Raw genomic sequence first — 25,559 nt, forward strand, 5'->3', positions numbered from 1 at the left:
AGCATGGGGCAGCAGGGGCTTGGAGCAGCTGGTCACATCACACCTGCAGTTAGCAAGCACAGAGAAGTGAATGCTGTCCACTCTCTACTCAGGCCAGGACCTCACATCATGTAACAGTTCTGCTTACATTCAGGATGGGTCTTCCTTCCTCAATTAAAACTCCTTGGAAATATCCCCACGGATATATCTAAAGTGTCTTTCTCTAGTGACACTAAGTCCTATCAAGCTGACAATGAGGTTTAGCCATCATAGTCCCAAATGCGCACGCTGATCTTTTATCACCCGGTGTCACATAGCGTGACACTGTTTGGAGACAGGGTAAAGAGGTAAGGACTGGGGAGATGACTCAACAAGTGTTTGCTGGGCAGGCATGAGGATGTGAGTCTGGACCCCAGCATATATGTAGACTAGGCATGACAGTGGACGTCTATAACACTAGTACTGGGAGGGTGGGGAGGACAGAGATAGGAGGACACTGGGGACTTGCTACCAAATTTAGCCAAATCCATAACCTAAGTTCAATGAGAAGCCTTGTCTCAAAAAATAAAGTGAAGACCACAGAGGAAGACAAGAACCTCTGACTCCCACAGAAGCATGCACATACATGTGCACATACCAGCACACAGGCACGCATGCCTCAACACACAAGGAAGTTTAAATGGGTCATTAGAGTGAGCCCTAATCTAATCTGCCTGGTTTCCATACTAGGAGAGCAGACTAGGCACATAGCGAGACACCAGGGACATGGACACAGGAAAATCAACCTGAAGACACAGCAAGAAGGCAGCTATCCACAAGCTAGGAGAGAAGCCTCCAGAGAAACCAACCCCATCAGTAGTGGCACTTTAGACTCCAGTCTCCAGAGATGAGGAATCCATTTCTGTGGTTTAACTCCCAGTGTGTGTTCGTCATGGCAGCTCCAGCTAACAGACATACATGTGCATGTCATGTTGATTTTCTAATATGGGTGATATGTTTGCCCCAGAGTGTCTGTGAGGAAACGGTAAAGCAGTTCTGTTCTTAGAAGATACTGCTTTGCTAACCTTCTTTAAAGCGGGTAGAAGTCCATCAGATCCGCAGCTTCATCCTCCAGCATATGCCTTCAATAAAGGATCGCCCTTTGCCTACCAAAGGAAGCCTGATTCAAAGAGGCTCAGAACCCAAGCCTTGGAGCTGCACAGATGCTGCTAATAATGAGCTCATGCAGTCAAAGGTATTGGCTCATAGCAGCAGAGCCTTCCCCAGGCCCTGGCCAAGATGTTCAAATAAGGAAAACACATGTGTGTCTTTACTGCCAGCCAGCATTAGGAGATTTAAGCACTGCATGTGCCTTGCCAAATGTGTCATGACTACATGCCTTAATTTATCCAACAGAGAAATGTCATGTCTACATTGCAGAGCTCACGTGATAATTTTCTTTCCCCCTTTTTTTGAAATAAGGTTTCATATAATCTAGGTCGCCCTTGAATTTACTGTGTATCTAAGTATGTATGACCTTCTGCCTCCATCTCCCGAGTGTGGAATTACAGCTGTATACCAACACACCCATGAATCCTCCTGTGCATAAGGCCTGTGGTGGACAGTTAACATACAATGTCAGCCATCATAATTTCTCAGCTGTAGACTTCTCATCACTAACAAGTCAGGTAGAGAAAACTCATGGTGGGCCAGCTTTGTCTTTCTGAGTTGCCACAGGAATACAGAGTGGTGAGCAGAAACTGCAGAAGTGAACCTGACATTTCCCCATTACAAATTAGCTTTCTTCAGTCTTACCAAAACCAAACTTACATTAAGCAGAGTCTTTGACAAAATGTGAATACCTTTGAAGAGAACAGTAAGTAATCCACAGCTTAAGTCAAACCCCAGTGGCCATGTGATAAAATGATCTGTAATACACCAGGGACCAGTTGAGGCAGGCACGGCTGATACTTACACTCAGAGATTTAGTTCTGCCACACTGTCATTCTGCACACACACATACACAAACACACAGAGTTGAGTTTACAACAAACCCTGGAAGGCCCCACTACCTAAACGTACCCACCAAATTGCAGAGATGTGTGCAGTTCTGAGACTTTTCTGGAGCTTGTGTATTCATAAGGACTTGGACTTGACACTTATTTTCTATTTCAATATGACAGAGAAGAAAACTAACTCAATGTCTCCCTTCCACCCTTGGACTAAACCCGGAGATCAATGAGCCATTGTTTGATCAGTCCTTCCTGGATAATGTTCACACCATAATATTAAATTAGAAAAATAAGACATCTAATTTCCCCACCTATAAAAGTTATATGGTCCTTTTGTTCATGTTCAATTTGCATCAGTTCATTGAGTCACAAGCGTGCTGCTTCCAAGAGAATCGTAATGTGTCATTATTACAGAGCACCTCAATCTAAAGGAAGGTGTTCTGCCTAAGAGGACTCTCAAACCACTGGAGGCTTCCAGGCTGAGAGACATTATTGTGTTATTCAGATGCAGCTCCCTTTTGTTTAGACAAATATCTGCCTTCCTGTTTATGTGGTCCATGCTGTCTTTAAGGATAGTAAAGTTCCCTGTGCTTCAAACCTATTTTATAAATAGAATCCTTCCAAGAGCAGTTTACTCCCTCAGAGCAAATGAAGGCAGATTAGGCTCTGTTCCCAAGGCTCTGGTCCTCGGCCTGACTTCTCCCAGGTGGGCCTAGGACATGTGGACCCGCTCAGGAGCCTGTCTACTTGTCCCTCCAATAAGCACTGAAGCTCCTCTGGCCTCAGCCTCCAGCCCTCGACGATGATGTCTGTACCGTCTTTATGTACCCTAGTCTGACAGAGTCCAATTCCTCACTTCTTCCTGCCAGCAAACAGTCCACCCGCCAAGAGTGTCCAGACTCAACTCAGATACTCAACCATGTTCCAACTGATTGTGGGAGGTTTGGAAGGATGCTTGGGTCCCATATGGTTGCTCTCTTGACAAGACAGAGAGTAGGCAATGTCCCTTAAGGGAGGATGAGGAACCATTAGTGATCTATGCTGACAAGAGGCTTTACAAACTATGCCCATGAGCCAGCAAAGGGCTCAGTGAGTAAAGGCCCAGCCACCAAGCCTGATGAACTGAGCTGGATCCCTGAGACCCAAGTATTCGCACAGAACTGATCTCCACATGTCCAGTGGTACCCCACACATACCATGCACACACACAAATGTAGTGTAAAAAGATGTTTTTTAAATGAGCTACACCCATTCTAGCTAACCCCCAGTCCTGAAATTTTTGAGCCCAGCTTTCCTGAGGCCTCATACATCATGGCCGTTCTGGTATAATTTTACTTGATTCATCAGCATCCCAATATTCTGACCATCTTTTCTGCAGACCTATAGTGAAAAAACAGTAATGAGCAACTTACATTTGTAGGGATAGGAAGTTCTGTCAGAATTACAGAATTATGCTCCACCTTATTATACTGACGTTAGAGGTCTGTTCAAATGATTCAACAGGCCCTACAGAAAGTGAAAAATCATCGCTTTGGTTCATCTGTGACTGAAGCATGCTGCAAACATTGTTTCCGCAACATCCCCACCAAGTGGCTGTCCAGCTTCTGCTTTCCGTCTACAGAAGGAACTTCAGGATCAGGGCAAGCCTAACGTCAGGTGACTCCGTGGAGAACATGTCAACTGGGCGTGGACTTCTATGAAGCCTGTCTACTCACAAAGGTTTTCCCTAACTTGCCTGCTATCTAAATCAGTCAAGTCTTTTCTCATAAGTGGGAAATGCTAAATAAATGGATGTTCTCATAAAATAAGAGAAGGGGCTAACAGAAATAATCTGCACCTCACTGTATAAGCTTTTCCCTCAGCTCTAAAATGTGAGTATCACTTACAGACCAAAGACTGTGCAGCGGATTTTAAAAACGGATCCTACCAGGACTGTCCTGGTAGTAGGCACCAAGGCTGAGAGACAGGAAGTCACTGCCCAAGGCGTTGGAAGTTACACTGCAAAGTTCAAGCAGTCACTGCAAAGCCCTTACTAACTTCTCCCTGGGCCAGGAAGCTTCTCTAAATGCCTCGTCAAATCTAAGATGCCACTCTTGGTAACACAATGGCAGCAAATGGACCACACCACATGCAATCTGTCACAATTCCCCCAGTTTAAAACGTGTGCATGTTATACCGTCTGTTTACACAGGCGGACATGTACAGATTCAATCAACAAAGTACAGAAAGCATTAGGGCAAAATAGTACTTATATTATAAAAGTGCCACTCTGAGCCTTTTAGAAAATTAATTTAGCTACAAACTACAGAAGGCAGACAAATCTCACCCGTGAACAAAACTACAGGAAACTGCAGATGTCTGCATGAGTGCCCCTTTCCCTTCTGTGGCATCAAACCACGCTGCTGCGAGATGACAACCTTCTGGCCCACAAACACAGCTCAGTTATTGTATCTTGAAGCATCCTACGGTATGAAAAGGTAGTAGACCCATTCAAAATATTCCACTAAGAGCAAATTTTACTGGGAAGGTAGAGGAGGAAGGATCAGAAGTTCAAGCCATTCTAAGCTACGCAGAAAATTCAAGGCCAACCCAGGCTACGTGAAATTGCCTTTACACCTAAATGTTTTTCTGAGCTCCTGTTCATTTTCTCCAAAAGGTAAGGACAGCAGCATGACTTCTCATCCCGTGGAAAGGGCAGTTTGCTGTGGCCTCAGTGAAGGTGGACTGGATGGCCCCCACAGCGCGCGTGTTCAAGACCTCTTTTCCCGTCCTCTGAAACTGTCCACGTCATACGCCCACACAGTATCAATCCCCTCTCCAGCAGTGTGGTCTGGAGTCCAGTGTGGGAAAGGGAACCGGCAGGCGATAACTCTAGCACCATCCTCAAGTTCAAGCTCCAGCTTCCTCTCCAGCTGCAGCATCTGTGAAGAAAAACAGCAGAGAAGATGACGTCAAAGTCCCCGGCAATACAACCACATCGCTCGGGCAGACACTTATTAACACAATGCAGCGCACAACGCCTGTCTGCATATAAGGTTCACGAGCTTCGGGCAAGGGGCTGGAGTTGAAACACACAAACACACACAGACAGAGACACGGACCTCTAGTCACTAGTAAGAAGCCCCTTATTCAATAGCACCCTGGAGGCTTATATACCCCACAGTCAGGTGGGCCAACAGGTGAAAACCTTATCCTCTGATCCTCAAGGCAAGGCAGCACGTGCTCGTGAAGCAGAGCTGGTAAACAACTTTGACACAGCTTTCAGTAACTCAAATCAGAAGGAAAGTAAAGATCTCTAGCAGGGGAGAGCAGCCGGAGGCCAGGACTCCAAACAGTCCCAACAACACAAGATGACACTGTAACAGCAGTCACAAGGACATCTTCCAGGACCAATTATAAAATAACCTATTTCAGCAGATGTAGATCATGAATTCCTGGTTTTCAGACAAAAATCATGATATGGCAATAATCAAAATACTAATTATTTTACATGATTTATCTTCTTAAGCACTTCATTATAGCATGTATTTCATGTATTTAAGACATATTTTTCTATACTTTTAACATCTCTGAATTGGAACACATCGAACTGTTATTTTTTCTCAATAATATCAATACACTGTGGAATCAACATTTAAGGTTGGTGAAATATTGTCTAATTAGACCATGAAAAGATACACATTCTACCATTTAGAAATAATTTTAAGCCAGGTGATGGTAACATGCCTTTGATCCCAGCACTCGGCAGGTAGGCAGATCTCGGTGAGTTCTAGGCCAGCTTGGTCTACACATGAGTCCCAGGAGAGCCAGGCCTACAGAGAAACCCTGTCTCGAAAAACCAAAAGAATAAGCTTGAAATAGCATTTAATGTGTGTATAATGTCCTGATGATACATGTCCTCCCTTAGTGGTGCTCGGTTCTATGATGTGCAGCCAGGACCTCGCACACGAGACACCCCTCTCCCAATAAGCTACATCTGCAGCTAAACCCGTGAATTTCTAAACAATAGAGATTATATCAATCTCATATAATTTTATTACCCTATCTACCAAAAAAGTGATAATATTTACTGAAAGTATTAACATTTTAACTATAATCAACAAACATTTTAAATTATCTGCAGTTTGTAAAAATGGATGAGCACCCTCATATTCTAAAAATAAGTCTGTCTCACTCTGCTTTTAACTGGCTTTGAGGTGGTGTCCATCTGCAGACAAGCTGAGAGAACTGGACAAAGGACCCGTATGCAGTCCACCCCAGTAGAGTTCCAGCGCTGCGGCCTCCTGCTCACTACGGTCCTCTTCCCCCACGAACTGTCTCTAAACCTCTGAGAAGAGGCTGCATACGACACTCTGTTTCTTACACACTCCACGTGAGGCTCACACCCAGGAACTTATTCTGCCCACAGTAACCCCAGAACAATTCAGTCTTTTTCTCCCAGTGGTGTCCTGTGCCGCTCAGGAAGGGGTTCTGTGTTTAGCCACACGGTGTTAACCCAGGTTTCTGTCCCACTCGGTCCCGCAGCCGTTCAGTCCCAAAGAAACACACAGAGGTCTACATTAATCATAAACTGGTTGGCCTATTAGCTCAGGCTTCTTAATTCTTACATCTTAGCCCATAATTCTTGTCTGTGTTAGCCACAAGGAAGGCTTGGCACCTTTTTCAGAGAGGCATTCTCATCTTCCTCTGTGTCTGTCTGGGTGACAACTGCAGACTGAATCTTTCCTCTTCCCAGAATTCTCCTGTTCTCATTGCCTGCCTCTAGGTTTCGGTCTGTTTTTACGTTTTGTTTTGTGGTAGTAGGGGATGATCAGCCTTGTGCATGCTGACCCAGGGCTTCACTTACAGCTGTACCCCACTCGGTCTTTTCTGACCTGGGACACTTCCTATCTTTCTTGTCGTTCATGACAATGGACCAATGACCCTCACCTCAGGCTCCTCTGCCATTTGCTCCCAATGGCTCAATGGGTTTTTGGCAATGCCTTTGAACTTCTCAGAACTCCAGAAGCCCAGAAGGCCCTCCTGCTCCTGGTGGTGACATCAACCACTTGCTCAGGTGAATCTGGAATCTCTGTAATGTATTACTATCTTCCCTTTCCCTTAGTGACGTTGGAAGAAACTGTAAGCACCTTTCCTCAGACCATCTCTGCCTAGAATAGCAGACATTGAGGATTCTGACTGCAGTCAATTTTTACTATAAAGGTTGCAATGTGGCAACACTTTCATAGGGATCCCCTAAGACCACCAGAAAACACTGATATTTACACTATGATTCATAAGAACAGCAAAATTACAGCTATGACGTGTGGAGGTCCTGGCAGGTATCAATGCAGACAGTGATCTGCAAAGAGGTAAGAATGAAAACCCGCAGCACTCGGGAGGCAGAGGCAGGCGGATCTCTGTGAGTTCGAGACCAGCCTGGTCTATAAGAGCTAGTTCCAGGACAGGCTCCAAAACCACAGAGAAACCCTGTCTCGAAAAACCAAAAAAAAAAAAAAAAAAAAAAAAAAAAAAGAATGAAAACCCGGCATAGAGTGACCTCATCAGCCTGGATCAGACATCAGAGAACAGTGGCTCACTGTCAGCATATTTAAAGCACAGTACAACTTTAAAAAAGGTTTCCAGGCAACAATCGGTCCAACCAGTTCAATCAGGTGCACAATAACTTAAGGTGTGACTACACAGACTCTTCCACAAAGTTACATGTGACCACAAGAATGGGTTCTAAAGCTAAGGGCCTAGAATCTAGTGTGGCCCCTGACCAATATAGCATAGAGGCCAGCAGGTCATAGAGTACTTGTGACATCGCCCCTAAAGGTGGATAATGGTCTAGGGAGGGAAGAGCCTGGGGAATTGGGGTGAGGTCTCCCTCTATAGAAGAAGGTGGGTGAGGTCTGTCTCGCCAGGTCCTTAACAAAATCCACTCTCAACTTTCTGGATGGGATGCAGGCATTTGATTTTTATCTCCTCCAGTGAGAAGATGCCCCCTACATGATTAAATTCCTAGTTCTCTTGGAGCTTCTCTGTGAGTACAAGGACCTCTGTAAGTGTGCCCCTAATAGTGAAGTAGCAAGAAAAATAATTTTATGGCCGGGCGGTGGTGGCGCACGCCTTTAATCCCAGCACTCGGGAGGCAGAGGCAGGCGGATCTCTGGGAGTTCGAGACCAGCCTGGTCTACAGAGCTAGTTCCAGGACAGGCTCCAAAGCCACAGAGAAACCCTGTCTCGAAAAACCAAAAAAAAAAAAAAATAATAATAATAATAATAATTTTATGGTTGGGGGGGTCACCTCACGAGGAACTGTATTAAAGGGTCACAGCATTAAGAAGGTTGAGAACCACTGCTCTAGATGAACAGTTAGCATTATGTTGCAAGGGAGAGCTTTCCCTTCCTTGTTCCTCTGCCTCTCTGCCTGCAGCATCTATCTACTGCACATATACATATCATATTCTAATTTCATTCAGTGGATCACAATTCAATGTTGGCCTTGCTTATGCTAATGTTCAAACTTTACTAATTTGGCCATGAAGCACCTCTTGCATCTGGCTGCTCCATCCTTTGGACATACTCCCGTTAAATATTTTGAGTACTTCCTCATGTTTTGGCTCAATAAAATGTTCCAATCTTTTGTACCTTCCCTCCTGTAACCCTAGGTCAGCTATTCTCAAGAATTCCTAGTTCCCTGTAGTGAAAAATGATACTTAGAAATGAAGATCTAAGCAAAAACTACTCCCTCTAAAAGTAACCACAGCAAGATAGAGAAACCAGCAGGGCTCTTGTGAAGGTTTTATTCTTGACCAGCATCTTACAAAAATGACTTAGGAAAAAAAAAAACATGATATGGATGGGATAAGCCAAAATTTTAATGCATCAATAGAATTGATAATGGAGAATAAATTCCATTAAGGAGAAAAGATGTCTATTCTTCTAATGGCTAGTCAAGAATTACAAAAAGGGGGGGGGGATTATTCCTTGAGGGAAGAATTAAATAAGCAAAAAATAAAACAACATGCATTTTTCAAAATATCAGGTTTCTTATGGTAATTTTGTTCATAAAAAGATCATTGTAAATGTATTCACATTCCTATTCTTTTCTCTCTTATAGTTTCTTTTATTTCAGAGTGACTGTCATATGCTAAGTCAAGATAAACCTAAAAATGAAAGAAGCTATTTCAATCCTAAGAAATTAACTGACTAAATTACACATAAATATGCATCAAATCTGTTCTGATATCACACACGAAGCGTAGTGATGTGTCATGCCTGTCTAATAGAATTCAAAATTATTCATATCATTATGGGTTTCAAAGTGGCACAAACTCATCATATTCTAATCACATCTTCAGAATTTGAGGCACGCCTTGAATCAGCTAACGGCATAAGACAGACCTGTGGCTGACAGCACTGACCCACGACCCAGAAGCCTCCTTCCTCCTCCACTTGGTTCTCAGGGTGGTGACATCCTTACTGAGGATCTCCCGAAGCCTTGGCTGATTACGTCTCACTTCCCAGATAAAGCTCAGGCCTTGGGCAGATCCTCCCTGAGACCCGCCTGCTTCCCGGACCTGCCCACGGTTGTGCAGTCAGGAAGTGCACCTGAGCTCCAGACTCCTCCTTACCCAAGACTGTCAGTGTGACTTCAGGAGTACACACAGAGCTGCCACATAGATGGTTCTACCTTCACTCTCCCAGCTCAGCTCCTGGCAACCCAAACATCCAGGAGCAGAAGACAAGAAGCGGCTGGCCTGGACTCCTCTGTCTCTTTCCACTGCTGGAGATGTCCACTATTTCTGCTGAGCTTCTCTCTATAGTACAGCTAGAATTAGATGCCTTCTCACCAGCTAACCCACACTAGACTGTGCCTCAGTCTGTCACCTGGACACCCAATAGAGCACATCTCCCAATCTCTAATGTCTGGGTCTGACCTCCATGCAGTGGTGGTCTCTATCTGCCTAACCAGTCTCTACGCTCTCTGCTTACCCTCAACAGCTCCTTCCCTTGGAAGAACCAGCATCCTTCATGTGCTGGTCCTATTCCCTGACTCCTCTCAAGCTGACATCACCCTCATCACCTGCACTTGCTGAGTGCTCTCCAGCCAACAGGAGAGCACTGCCCATGGAGGGTATCCTTCCAGGGACACTGACCCAGCCCGCTCCTTCCCTGTCCTGGATAACCCCGCAGATGCAGACGGCATTCTCCTCCAGGCTACAGCATCTTCTCTGTAGATGTCTCAGTTAACATATAATCTTCCCCGTCAGAACACAGTCTAAGAATGGAGTCGTGGAGAAGAACTTGGAGTGCTTTTGTGACCACAGTTCCTTTGAAACACGGAACTGTTCTCAGACTGTGTTTGTGCTGCTCCCAGGTGTAGTGGGGAGGAGGGAGTCTACTTCAGATTACTCATTATTGCTTGCGGTTATTGAATTACACCTTTAAACTATCCCTTCTATGACTCTATGGAAAACGTGGTTTTGCCACATGTGGCTTGTAGACAGCTTATGTGCATGACAACTTTACTTTTGTGAGCTTTCTTAACCCTCAAAGCATGAATTGTCTGAGGCTCTGAATAGAGTTAGCTATTGCATGCGACTTTAGTCTGCCTTCTCCCAGGTCCCACCACCTCTACAGCGAAGATGAGGTAGCACACAATATTCACGTTTTGTTGCTCACTTATGTAGTTAAGAGATAAAGAGACCTATCTCCTGTGCAGCAGCCATACCTACTGCATGAGCAAAGCCTGCAGGCACAGCATACAGTATTTACTGAATGCCACAGAGCGGAAGGTAGGGAGCACTAAGACCCACTTCATGGGACCACTGAGGACAGCTTCACAGAGGAAAGGGTAGGTGTTCACTAAGTCCAGTGAAGAGTGGGCCTGATGTCAACGAGAACAGATGACACAGGCTCTGAGGAGCAGCATAGCCAAGATGAAGAATTGTACAGAGAACTGAAAAAAAAGGACTAAGACAAGGTCACAAGTGGGTAAGGGCTACTGCAAGCCAGTCTGGGTCTGATGGCATGCTTGGACCTTTTCCTTAAATTAGCAAGAAGTCACAGGGGGTTTGATGTTTTGGGTTTTGGGGTGCTTTTTTGAGACAAGGTCTCATGTAATCCAGGCTGACCTAGAAGAGGCTGCATAGCCACGGGTGACCTTGAACTCCTGATGCTGTGCCTCTGCCTCCCAAGTGCAAGGACTACAGCATGCAGCAGCACATCCGGTTCATGAGTGCTGGGGATCGAACCCAGGGCTTCATGCACAGTAGAGAAACACTCTTCCCACCTGAGCGACGTTTGCAGCCTCACAGAGGGTTTTAAACAAAGACCAAATTAACCTGCTCTTTTTCACATTTTGAAAAGCGCCTCTTGGTGCATAAATTCACGCTAAATCGGGCATTTGGCACTTTCGTCGTGTTCACCAGGTCCACATGGGACTCCTCGCCGTACTTGACACGTATTTTATATTGAAGTGTTAGCTCTAATTTCCACTTACAGCTGTACTGTGCTATCAGAAATAATCCAGTTGGTATCAAAGGCAGGGCTGAGGAGTTCCAATGCCGGCTGTCCTCCTCCACACTGCCCTAAGGCTCCTCCTGGCTCTCCAGGAGCCCCTTGTGCATTAGCTACCCTGAGACGCTTCTCGTGATACGCTGGTTCTGGAAGGCCATCAGCCCACGTCAGGAGTACTGACTGGTGTGCAATTCAATAGCATCCTTTACACGGTCGGGTTCAGGGCTTTTCCAGGGCCACACATCTATCAGAGGACAAAACTGGCGGTCTCCATCTTCCCAGTCAGCTACTTCCAGTTGATCAGAATTTGATGCCGGCTGAAGGTGGGGATCCCACACGTGACACTGCAGCTTAACAGATGCCAAATGAGCTCCCGCCAACCCAGTGCGCGCAGAACATGGGCTGGCAGGATCTTTTTGAAGGAACAAGAATGCTCTGTGGATTCCCACTGCTCCTCTTTTCCCTGCAAACAGTGAAGTGCTGGGATTCCTTGGTTAAGATTTGTCTGTGTTCAGGAGAATAAGCAATAATTGCAAATATGTTTTTCGAAATAACAAGACCCATACTGCCCCTGAGGAAACAGCCCCAAAACAGTGCAAACCTAGCCTGCCTGGCGGCAGAGCAGCCTACACTCCACATTACAAAGACCACTGCTGCCCCCAGCTGGGACTCGGAGGCAGAAGCTCAGAACCCGCCTCTCAGCTTAACTTCCTCTCTCCAAACAGCGAATACACTTTTCTACTTTTACATTAAAGTTACTTGTCTCCAGTATGCTAATTATTACATCTTAGAAGGAAAAGCCCACACATCATAAGTAGTAAGCCACCATCAAAATTCCCTGTCTAGTTTATGATCCCAAATTATTTTTATTTGTGGGGTGGGGAGAATTGAAACAGGGCCTTATTCTGTAACCCAGGCTGGCCTCAAACTGACAACCCTCCTCCCTTGGCCTCCTGAGTGCTGGGAGTACAGGTGTGAGCCCAGGCCTGACCCAAGCAAGCTCTAAGTGATCAGAGACCAAGACCTCACACCTGCCTTCACTTCCAGAACAAATACACAGTTAATACGGGTCCCATCGCAGACATACGGAATACAGTCACTTTTGTAAAAATGACACTTCTGGTTTGTAAAAAGAATGTGCCATTACACTGAAAGCTCCAGTGTGGGGGTCAGTTTCTCATGCAGTTAAACACCGTGTATAAAAGTCCCAGGGAGAGCTGGGCATGGCGGCACGTGTCCATAACCCAGACTCTTGGGAATTGGAGGCTGCAGGTTGACAGCCAGCCTGAGTACACAGCAATTTCCAGGCCAGCCAGGGCTACACACACAGTGATACTCCAGCTCAAAGAACAGCAACAAAAATCCAAGGCATAAATAAGAAAACAAAAGAACAAAAATAAAATTTCCTTTTTATTTTAAATTAAAAACCCCGTCAGTTATCCAGTGCCATTTCAGCAGACACCCAGTCCTGACAAGACTACTGTGACCACAACTACAGACTTTGAGAAGTAAAGAGGACTGATTTGTCTGACACCAAACCAGCAATGGCAGTGGAGCATCCTACCCTGAGCATCACTGCAAGGGCTAGAGGTGCCCATTTTCAGTACAATAATGTGGCGTTTTCACTTTGAAAGTACATAATCAACATTCAATACTCAGCTCTTTAGCAAATCTGTGAATGGGAGGAAATTGAAACCAGTCAATGCTCGTCCACCCTTAAAATTATCTTCCAGCAAAACTGAAGAATGATCAATTCAAAGGGAACATTCCATTAACTTCCCCAAGTGATTGCAGCGGGTGTAAGCGATCAGCCGTGACAATCACCAACTTCACTCAATGCTGGGGCCTCGTAAAGCAGTTTTCAACCTGGGATTGGTAAGGCTTTGGTGGATCACTAAGAATTTTTTCTCTGAAACTGAAATTTTAACATGCGGCTGAATCTGTAATGACTACACCTGTAATGTCCTCAGTAGTTCATTAAACCAGGGTTCCCTTGAAGCTTTGGGAAGCCATCACTGCCTCGTGAGAGCGACAGAGAACGGGGTGCATACTCACCATCTGGGGCACACCAAAAACGACGACATTGGAGTACTGTGCAAAGGTGACCTAAACAAGGTGGAGAACAAGGTGTGTTAATCCTAAGACGTCCTGCATCACAACCAACCTGTCTCCCTGGAGCCCACAAGGCCAGGAGGCAGGTTCCCACATTCCCAAATAGCCTCCTAATGCATCCTGGGCTGCCAGTCAGTTCACCTAGAGCCACGGCTCCACACATAGCGTCTTCAGACCCCTGATCTTCCTCTTCCCTAAACAGTGCACTGAAAGATCAATAAAATAGTGTTTGCAGCAGTTGAAAAACGGGATAAAAGTGCTTTGCCAGTCAGAATTCTTATTGCCCAATAAAAGTCGTATTTACTCTGTGAGACCGTTTGGTTATACACAGCCTGAAAACAATGCGGGCAGAATCCAAGTGTGCTTTCATCAGCTGCTGAGGACGGTGCCACAGCGGGAATTGTCATGTAAGGAAAAGCACTTTGTAACACAGGTCATGAGCTTTTTTGTGTTTTTGGCTTTTTTAAAACACCAATAACATAGGCACTAAAATCAACAATTAATAAATGGGACCTCATGAAACTAAAAAGCTTCTGTAAGGCAAAGGACAGCATCGATAGGAAAAAAAGGCAGTCACAGAATGGGAAAAGATCGTCAGCAACTCCACATCTGACAGACGGCTAATATCCAAAATATATAAAGAAGTCAAGAAACTAGACACCAACAAACTACATAATCCAATTACTGTTTGTTTTGTATTCGTGATATTCATTCACTTGAAAATCATAATGTAACCACATTGTAATTCTTATATTGCCTGAAAGACTTTGCTGGAGTATACATTCTATAGAAAAAAAAAGTATACAGTAGAAAGAACAAAGAAAGAACATGAAAGAAGGAAGAACAAAGAAGGAAGCCATCAAGAAAAAAAATCCAATTAAAAAATGGGGTACAGATTTAAACAGAATTCTCAACAGAGGAAACTCAAATGGCTGAGAAACAATTAAATGTTCAACAGCCTTAGCCATCAGGGAAATGTAAATCAAAACAACTTTGAAATTCCACCTCACACCTGTTAGAATGGCTAAGATCAAAAGCACAAGTGACATCTGCTGCTGGAGAGGATGCAGAGCAAGAGGAACCTCCTCCACTGCTGGTTCAAGTGCAAACTTGTTCAGCCACTTTGGAAATCAGTATGGCAGATTCTCAGAAAATTGGGAATCAATCTACCTCAAGACTCAGCTATACCACTCCTGGGCACACGCCAAAAGGATGCCCCACCCTATCACAAGGACACTTGCTCAACTATGTTCATAGCGGCTTTATTTATACCAGCCTGAGCCTGGAAACAACCTAGATGCCCTCAACTGAAGAATGGATAAGGAAAGTGTAGTGCATTTACACAATACAGTATTACTAAGTAGTACAAAAAAAAAAATGACATCATGAAATTTGCAGGCAAATGGCTGGAACTTGAAAAATCCTCCCGAGTGAGGTAACCAGACCCAGAAAGACAAACATGGTATGTACTTATTTGTAACTGGATACCAACTGTAAATTAAGGGAATCATGCTACGGTCCATGCCCATTTCAGGGGTGATGTAATACCTAATATAAAGGACACTAAGAGAGTGACCCTAGCAAAGACCCCTAGTAATGGGGGACATGGAGCTGACCCAGCCGGCCAGCTTCTGGGACCAAGCAAGGCCTCAAGTGGAGGAAAATTGGGACACAACCCAGCTACAAACCTACAGCTTCCACTGCCTGCAGAGTGTTCTAGGACCACAGGCTAGCAGACTCCTCAACAAAGAGACCAGAGACTTCATCCAGCAAGTGACAGGAGCAGATGCAGAGACCCATGGTCAAACATTAGGCCAAGCTCAGGGAGTCCTGCGGAGGGGGAGGATGGATCAGAGGAACCAAAGAGGACGAGGACAACATGAGAACACAGCCCACAGGATCAGCTGACTCAAGGGGACTCTAAGAAATCAGGGAGCCTGTAAGGTCTGATCTAGGTCCTCTGTATGCTATGCCTGAGTAGCCTGGTGTTCCTGGACTCCTGACAGCAGGAGCGCAGGCAGTACCTGGCTCTTTTGTCTATATAGGACCCCCTTTCCTCCTACTGGGTTGCCTCATCCAGCCTTGACTTGATAGTATGTGCCTGGTCTCATAGTAACATATGATGCCATGTTTGGCTGATGTCCCTAGGAGGCCTGCTCTTTTCTGAGGGGAAATGGAGGGAGAATCTGAGAGAGAGGGAAGGTGGGGTAAAAGGCGGGGTGGGGGGGAGTGCAGTCAGGATATAATAGGTGAGAAAAGAATAAAAATAAAGAGTACAAACATATAAAAATAAAGAGTACAAACATATTTAAAATGTTTTTACTTTATGATTACAAGGAGCCACCACAGCACCACAGCACGGGCCACACTCTTCCTTCTCTCATCCATCTCTGTCTCCCTCTTAACACGTGAGCACACACACAGAAAAGCCAAAGATTTATCAAGAATCTGATTTCCAAGTGAATGAAATATCTCATTATTTACAAAAAGAAGAAATGAAAATGCTTTAATTTAGTCAATAAATTCTTAGCATTCAAATGACTTTGATCAAAATTTGAAGCTTCTACACTAAAGTACAGCCTCCTATAAATCTATCAGGTTAAAAATGCATTTACACTTGGTTACACCAAAATATTCCTTTGGACTTTATTTTTCTTTCAACCCACTTTCTTGCCTGTCACACTAATGACTAGAGAAGGCCTGTGAGATTTACTAGCACCATCCCCCATGTTCCACACCTTCCACAGATCTGAGATGTAGAACGTGGCAGAGTCGTACACTAACATGAATAAATAAGGTACATTAGCTTCTCCAGAACCGCCCTTGGCATTACATACCTTCCACAGATCTGAGATGTAGAACGTGGCAGAGCCGTGCACCCCTTCTCTCCAGGCACGGTACCTGGAGTACCAGACCAGCCAAGGGTTCAGCTCATAGCCGACAGCTGGGAATCCTTCCTTTGCAGCTGCAATCACCTGGACAGCAAAAGAAAACTGTCATCTTGCATAAGAGTTCCCTACTTAGGGTTTATAGCCCTAAAATATCCACTAAAATGTACTTCTTTTTCTTTTTATGGGGGGGGGTTGGGGAGATTCGAGACAGGGTTTCACTGTAGTTTTTTTACAGCCTGTCCTAGAACTAGTTCTTGTAGACCAGGCTGGCCTCAAACTCACAGAGATCTGCCTGCCTCTGCCTCTGCTGGAATTAAGGGCATGCGTCACCACCGCCAGGCAAAAGGTACTTGTTCAGAGCTATGGTGAAAGAGGAAGGGATCGGGAGAGGGAATACGGTAGTAGTAATGAGAATGCTCTCGTAAGCTCCGATAGTTGAACACTTGGTCCCCAGGTGGTGAAACTGTTTGGGAAGGATTAGTGCGAGCAGCCTTGCCAACGGCGGTGACACGTGCCAGCACTTGGAAGGCAGGTCTCTGAGTTCCAGATCCACAGATCTACAGAGAGGGTTCCAAGACAGCCAGGGCTACACGAAAACCCTGTCTCAAAAGAACAAAACAGAGAGGCTCTGTTCAAGGAGAGGTGTCGCTGGGAGTGGGCTCTGAGGTCTCAAAAGCCCATGCCATTCCTAGCTGGCTTTCTGTCTTTTGCCTACAGGTCAGACAGGAGCTCTCAGCTATTATTCCAGCACACTGCCTGCAGCCGTGATCCCCACTGTGATGGTGATGGACTCTAACCCTGTAAGCCCAACACTCTTTCTTCTATAAATTGCCTTGGTTATGATGTCTTACCACAGCAATAGATAAGTAACTAAGACAGGAGCTAAGAGATAAAAGGGGAATGAGCAAGACCAGAGTGCATTATGTACACGGACAAAATTTCACAATGAAACCCATTATTTCATATAATTAATATTAATATTTAAAAAGACTACTACTCCTTTCGATGAAGATCCCATGTAAAAATGTTGTATCTAAAGTTCTATAGTTCATGGACAAGACCCGACTAACCCAAAGTTTTCTGTGTTTTGTCAAAGATCTTGCCTTGAGTATCAGAAGACACTCAGGCTTGTGTTGGACAAATGCATCCCTGGTTCTGGCTCAGCTAACCCCAGTGGCAGGAAACCATGGCTGGAAATGTACATCTCTCCAGCAGTGGCTGGCAGAGCGGACGGGAAAATGAAAGCGAATCATGAATAACGCACAGTGAAAATGACCTATCCAAAAGCTGCAGCACCCAGGAACTCACGGCAGCTGTGGTCGCCTGCATGGGACCTGTATGAGATCAAGCCAGTCAACCTAGCTTAGAAGGGGGAAAGGAGCTCCCAGGCCCATCCCCGCAGATGACAGCACTCAGCAGTGGGCAGTGGTGGAAGGGGGAAAGGAGCTCCCAGGCTCTTCCCCAGCAGATGACAGCACTCAGCAGTGGGCAGTGGTGACAACCCAACAACGGGAATGGCTTCACATCACAGAATAAAAATGGTTATGATTACGGTTTGTAATATTTTGCCACACTGTAAGAATGTCTAGAGAGCCTGAGTCACTTTTCAGGGTCTCTAGCGTGACTGCAGGCAGGTCTCAATCACAAAGCCAGGGTCCACAGGACGAGCGACCATGGTGCAGCCCTGCTGGTCTGCACATCACATGATGCCCCATGCTCACTCCACTCCTGTCACCATAAGAATGAAGCCTAAGGATGTGGTCCCCTTCCCACTAAGGATCACTCATCTGCCAGCCAGTGACTTTTTCTTTACTCAGAGATGTAGGCCAGGATCACACAACATATTACAGTCACTAAAAATCTGATATTTTTTTTTTTTTGGCAAGGCCTCATGTAGCCCAAAATCTGTACCTAGCAGGGGCTAGCCTTGAAGCCATGATTCTCCTGCCACCACCTCCCAAATACTGGGATTTTAGCTACATGTAACTATGCCCACCCTGAATTCCTATCTTTAGTCAAGCTGGGCTTCACCAATGGCCTTTCTTATTTTTAACTTTCTATCAGCCCCTGGGAAACATTACTTACTCAGGTATCGCTACAGAGAAACATAAAGCAAGCATCTAAACTGCAAAAGAGTAAGGTAATTTAACTCCCCAACTCTACATGTTTCTTGTAATCATGCCACATTTACTGGACCAAAACTTCTAATAGACATTTGGTAATTAGCAATTAACTGATTCTTTCTATCTGGCATGTTTACAGAGTACTTTCCTCCAGGAGAAAAAAAAAAATCAATCAGAGAAAAATGAACTCTAAACACATGCTGGTGGTCCAACAGTTTAGCCAAACACAAATGAAACACACACTTTTCAAACCGTTGCATTTGGCAAATCTTTGCAGAAGCCTCCTAAGAAACGTAAAACAGAAATCCTAACAGTTGTGGCTCAAATCCTGTAGAAGTTTTTATGTGACTCACAATGCGTCCGTCGCCACTGCCGATGTCCACCAGGGAGCCTCTTCTGTGCTGCAACATCTTCACGACATTTTCAATCTGCTTCGAAGTGGCAGGCACAAACGGCAAGCAAACTTTCCGCAGAGCCGGTGTGATAAATGGTGTGGCCACAGCGTACACTGTCACCAGTGCCCCACCAATGATCCCAGTAAACAAGAACCCCCAATTGCTCTTCTTCAAACTGTCGGATTCCAAACTGGTAGGCACAACATGATGGCCAGACTGCTTTTCTTCCTCAGGTGTTTCTAGGTACAAGCCGTTGTTGAAAGAAAGCAGAAACACAGAGCACACATTACAAAGTCAAGCCTTTATCTTCCCGACAACTCTTCTGACACGTTTCTTGTTTATGTTTACTTGTGTATATGTGTGTACATGCATGCGCATGTGGGGGGAGGGGGCGCATGGGCCTGTGCAGATGCCCATACAGGCCAGCAGAGATGTCAGTCCCTGAAGCTGCAGTTACAGGTGGTTGAAGCTGCCTGGCACGGGTAATGGGAAGTGAGCTTGGGTCCTCTGCAAGAGCAACAAGTGCTCCTAACCACAGAGCAACCTCTCCAGTCTAACTCATCTTTTTAAAGGATACATTCACTGGGTATAATCTAATTAACAAGATAAAATTCTGCAATGACTTCTAAACCCCACCAACAAAACTAAAGAGATTTGGGGAAAATTCTTTTTGTTGTTTTTTTGTTTGTTTGTTTGGTTGGTTTTTCTGTTTTTTGTTTTTCGAGACAGGGTTTCTCTGCAGCATTAGAGCCTGTCCTGGAACTAGCTCTTGTAGACCAGGCTGGCCTCAAACTCACAGAGATCCACCTGCCTCTGCCTCCCGAGTGCTGGGATTAAAGGCGTGCGCCACCACTGCCCAGCCTGGAAAATTCTTTAATATTAATGAAAGATTAGAATCTTTTCTTTCCATTGTACTGATTTATACATCTAGGACTCTAGTAATTAATGTGTTATCTCAAAATCCATTATTGCATGTTTTAATCATAAACTTCACATTTTTAGTCTAAACAAAGAAAGCTTCAAGGAAAAACAAGCATTAAAATGTCCAGTTATTGCCCATTTAAAATACGCTGAAGGCATTACACACCAAAACCGTGCTAGCATCACAATCTAGTTGTACAGCTACAAATTTGAGGTTACCAGAGATGAAAATCAGATTTTGCCAAAGTGTTTAATAAATATGGTAATAAAAAATTTGAAAGCCCATGGCAGGGGGATTATTTCAATACTCTCAGCACAGAAGAAAGCCAACAAGCTCTAATCTGGCTGCGGAGAAATGAATGTCACTGTACTACTCCTCGTCCTGAGTTGGCACTTACAATGCAACCTTGTGGGATGCAAAACTAAAGGGAGGGAAGTTGATTAAGGACAAGCAAAGCACAGCTAAAAGCCAGACAAGGTGCCAGCTCTGTGGCAGTGTAGCCATGTGACCTCAGTCCTCCTGATGACCCTCCACCTCCTCACCTGTGGGCCTGAGAACAGCTGGGAGAGTGAGTGAGCAGGTGCAGGTAAGGCACTCCTGAGGCTCAGGCAGGCACACAGGAAGCAGGGACACCCGAGTGTCAACTGTTTACACATTACTGGAACAATGTGGAACCCCACAGCAAACAGATTGCTGCTGTGGGTAAGACTGACAATGCATGAATCCACAGGAAGCAGGAAACAGTCAGAGAGGGACAGCAGATGCTTGCTATTCATATATGGCTGGTCCCAGCTATCAGACTGCAGTAGTGGCATATTATTTGTGTTTTAATAAACAAATCTTGCCTGAAGACCAGAGGCAAAGCTAAAGCTACTAGAAGACAGGCAATGGTGACACACACCTTTAATACTAGGGTTCAAGGCCACTCTGGGCTTTACAAAATCAATGCAGAAACAAATCCAGATGGTGGTGGCCTACACCTTTAATTCCAGTGCTAGGGAGTCATACTCCCTTAATCCCAGCACTAGAGGAGATATAAAAGAGAGAGAGAGAGGCTGTCTGTTAAGTATGTGGTCACCCAGTCTTGGTAGAGGTAACACTTCTCTAGAGGCATGGCTGCTTTGCTTTTCTGGTTTTTGGGTTGAACCCCAATAGCTGACTCTTTATTATTTGTGCTACAGGCTGCAGTACTCCTAAGGCCTTTAGATTGAAGGTCAGTTCCTTTGCATTTTCCAGCTTTCAAAATCTACATGCTTTGATTTTAACCCCACAGCACTCCAACCCCTTCTTCCATCCTGATAGCTCCTTTCTCCCATTCCTGCCCTTCTTTTCGACAAGAGTGTGCACACCTAGTTAGTGCAAGACAATTTCTGATCCAAGATCTTCAATCACATTTGCACAGGCTACACCAGTCAGAATGCATATATTTGGGGAGGGGGTTGATATTCTACACACTACACCCGCAGAATGCTAACAATCTATTCTGCTGAGTTAAAACTCTAAACACAGGACAACAGGTCACAGTCCAGGACAGCTCTCAACACTCCGCTTCCTCAGTTCAGCATAGCTTTACACTCTGCTTCTGACACCCCCTTCAAATGAGTTTTAGAGCTGCTTTTGTAGTAGAGAGCCAATGTGAGAAGTAAGGCTGTCACTGATGCTGTGATCACGAGGAAGGGAAGTAATTCTACTGCTGAGGTTGTGATCGTGGGGGTGAGAGTGCGAATCTGTTGCTGATGTTGTGATGGGGAGTCTGTTGCTGATGCTGTCTGTGATGGGGGGGTCTGCTGCTGATGCTGTCTGTGATGGGGAGTCTGCTGCTGATGCTGTCTGTGATGGGGGGTCTGTTGCTGATGCTGTGATGGGGTTCTGCTGCTGATGCTGTCTGTGATGGGGGGTCTGCTGTTGATGCTGTCTGTGATGGGGGGTCTGCTGCTGATGCTTTCTGTGATGGGGAGTCTGCTGCTGATGCTGTCTGTGATGGGGGGTCTGCTGCTGATGCTGTGATGGGGGTCTGCTGATGCTGTCTGTGATGGGGTTCTGCTGATGATGATGTCTGTGATGTGGGGTCTGCTGCTGATGCTGTCTGTGATGGGGGGTCTGATGCTGATGCTGTCTGTGATGGGGGGGTCTACTGCTGATGCTGTCTGTGATGGGGTCTACTGCTGATGCTGTCTGTCATGGGGGATCTACTGCTGATGCTGTCTGTGATGGGGGGTCTACTGCTGATGCTGTCTGTGATGGGGGGTCTACTGCTGATGCTGTGATGGGGGTCTGCTGCTGATGCTGTCTGTGATGGGGTCTACTGCTGATGCTGTCTGTGATGGGGGGTCTACTGCTGATGCTGTGATGGGGGTCTGCTGCTGATGCTGTCTGTGATGGGGTCTACTGCTGATGCTGTGATGGGTGTTTGCTGCTGATGCTGCCATCGAGATGTATAAAGTTACCTTTAGGTGTTTGATAACAGAAACCTTCAGCAATTGCAGTTATAATTTTGACACTGTGTGGAAGAATATGCTACAATCATTGCACATTTACTTATTTGAGAGAAGTCAAGGCTCATTTGCCTTGCTTTCATGCATTGTCCTCTAGGATCATCCCAATGGAACACAGCAGTCTGTAAACATATTTAAGATCAGCCCTGGTGTCTCAGAACCTACGCTAGCTGTTTAACATCTGATAAGCTGCTACTATAGTATGGCTTGCTAACCAGGGAATTTGGGGGGTTTTTTGCTGCACAACTCAAAACTTAAGAAAGGGTTTGATAATACAACTATCCTTCTCTGATTACCATGTTTAAATGAACACGTACAAAGTATAAACCAAAAGACTGTGCAGCAACTGTTAACTGCCATCCTTCAAGACTACTATTTTGAGGAGTGGAGGATTCATTGTTTTTTTTCTTTTTGAGACAGTCTTGCTATGAAGGCCATGCTGGCCTTGAACTCTCTTGCCTCAGCCTGCCAACTTCTAGGATTACAGGCATCCACCACCACACTCAGCTTAGAAACCCAGCTTTTTAGACTTTACTGGGACACAATTAATAGTTTGCCCATTGAATGTGCACAATTTAACAGGCTCCAGTATAGATGTATGTAACCTTCTTCCGTTTTAGAGCATTTCCATGGCTGTCGTCTCCCCATCCACCCTCTGCCACCTGCCTTAAGTAGCCAGAACTTTTAGTCTTTATCTCCTCTACTTTGGACTTACATAAGTATCTTGCAAAGGCCAGGGAAATGGCTAAGTGGGTACAGTGCCTGTTGTTCAAACACGAAGACCTAAGTTCAGACTCCCAGCACCCATGCAAAAGCCAGGCACAACCACAGCACTGGAAAGTGGAGACAGATCCCAGGATTGGCTCGGCAGCCAGCCTAGTCAAAACAGGCGAATTCCAGGTTCAGTGGGCAACCTTGTCTCAAAAAAAAAAAAAAATGAAGTGGAGTACAACAGAAATACCTTGAGTCAAACTTTGGCCTATGTGGGTACACATGTGGAACTTCTGCACCCACACATACATGTAGTATGTGGTCTTCTAATCAACTTCTGGCATTTAAAATGATGTGCTCTAGAGTCATCCACGCTATTCCTTTTCAGTACTTGATTGCTTTTTAAAGCTAAACGTAACTCTATCTTATAGACAGACCACACTATTTATCAATTTGAGCAATAATTAAAGACATATCAGGTGGCCCAAATTCTACCTCACCTCATGTATCCTTTCATAAAAACAGCAATGTATACAATAACAAGGGCCTGGCCTCCAGGGTCTCCCAGCTGGCCTGGGTAAGTAGCTGGGACCAATTGAGGCAAGCAAAGGATGCAAGAAATGTTATACTGAATAAAGGGACAAGGGAAGGAAAATATAAATAGAAAATCTGAACTGAGGGCAAAAACAGCAAGCATTGTGCCCGAGGCATGAAGGCAGGACAGAGTAGGAACCTACAGGAAGGCAAGTCTCTGAATACAAGTGGTCATCCGTACTCTCCTTCACCACATGGGATGGAGACCCAACACTGGTTGTCAGGCTTGGCAGCAAAGACACCCTTGAAGTCTTTCGGGAAACCAGCCTTGATGTCCACCAGCAGATGAATGGCTGGAGTTGGATATATACACACAATGGAGTTTTATTCAGTTGTAAAATAAAAATGTCTCAGAAAGGCAAATATCTAATGTTTTCTCTCTGATGTAAAATCTTGAATGGGGGGAAAGGGAAAAAATAAGAGGGCAATAAGAAAGACAAAACACTGCATGTGGACCCTAGGTTTAATGATGTATTATATATGTGATAAATAACTATTTGGGGAACAACGAGGATCAGCAAGTGGGAAAATTGGGAGAGGGGACAGTGAAGGGTGCTTAAAGGAAGGTGCAGTGACATAATTAGATATATGAAATTGTTATAATGAAACGTCATTTTGCATGTTTTTCTTTAAAAAAAAAATCTTTCTTGTATTGACCTAAGGTCATCTGTGTCCTTTGTTATACATACCCTGCTGATACTAGGAGTCATCCCGACAGCGTTCCGACAGAAAACAAGGTAAAATCAACAGCAAAATGGATTTGCAGAATCCACCGTTTGAATTTTTTAAAACACCAACTCATCAAAATTGAAGAAAAATAAGACTACTATAAAATACAAAAGACACTGGAACCACCACTGACTAGAAGACAGAGGGCTAAGGAATTAGGCAAGATTAACATGACAGCAGGCTGGCTTTCAGGTCTGTGCGGCTACATGCATTCTAATTTTGAGTACCTAATAAAACCTGATGATACAGTAGGGACAGTACGGTTAAAGAGAGTGGAAATCCGTAATAAATTCAAGTGTATAAAACAGATAGTGATTTCGGGCCGATGGACAGTACAATTACGGTATCTTTCTAGCACCAAAATGCTGGGGTTAAGAGACTCTGAGCCCAAGACCGTGCTACATCGTCTCCACCTAGCAGTGTACCCTGGGCAAGACACAGGATCTGTGCAACGTGGGGCGTTAAGAACAAATACAGCAAGAGACCAGGCACTGTTCTCCCTGAACACTTCCAGCAACCCTGTCAAGTAGGCAATATTATTACTGCCATTTTTTTTTGAAGACAAGAAAACCGCAAGCTCGGTAACACCCAAGCAGCAGCTAGTCCACGACAGGGCTTTGATTCCAGCAGCCCTGAGTCGTAAGATCGGACTGAGGCATAATTCGTGTGCACGGAAGCGGGAAACCAGTCCCCGGCAAGCACTGCGGTCGCCGCGACCCAGCTAAGAGAAGACCGGCAGGGGCGTGGAGGACGGTGCAGGAGGAGAGCGCGGAACCCACGCGCGCCCGCGACCACACCGGCTGACAGCCGTGCACCCACCCCCAAGCCCGCCTGCACCGCAGTCAACAGAGGAACCCGCCGCCATGCCGGCCAAACCTCACCTCCTCTCTCCATCGCGAAATTTCCGGGGAGACCGGAAGTGGGACCTACCATCTTCCCAGAGCTGGGGTGGGAAGAACGGAGAAAATGTCTTAAGGAAATTAGCTGCGCGCTGCGACCCTGTCTTCAAAAAAGTCTCATAAATAACAACCTTGAATAAGTGACTGAATTGTGTCTAGTATTAGTATTTGGGTTCTATAAGTTGCCTTCCTAGTTTTGGAATAACCCCCC

General features: G+C 45.2%; 1 protein-coding gene across 1 annotated transcript; it reads right to left on the minus strand.

Moving 5' to 3' along the window:
* Atpsckmt (ATP synthase c subunit lysine N-methyltransferase) lies at positions 1-25,351 on the minus strand. The gene is made up of 5 exons (XM_057790197.1): positions 25,331-25,351; positions 18,957-19,237; positions 16,427-16,564; positions 13,533-13,583; positions 1-4,891 (listed from the first exon to the last, which is right to left on the minus strand). The coding sequence occupies exons 1-5, from the start codon at positions 25,341-25,343 to the stop codon at positions 4,721-4,723; spliced, it is 654 nt and encodes a 217-aa protein (XP_057646180.1). The 5' UTR covers positions 25,344-25,351; the 3' UTR covers positions 1-4,720.
* Positions 25,352-25,559: the final 208 nt, after the last annotated feature.

This window comes from Chionomys nivalis, chromosome 15 (genome assembly GCF_950005125.1).
Source record: "Chionomys nivalis chromosome 15, mChiNiv1.1, whole genome shotgun sequence".
Lineage (NCBI taxonomy): Eukaryota > Metazoa > Chordata > Mammalia > Rodentia > Cricetidae > Chionomys > Chionomys nivalis.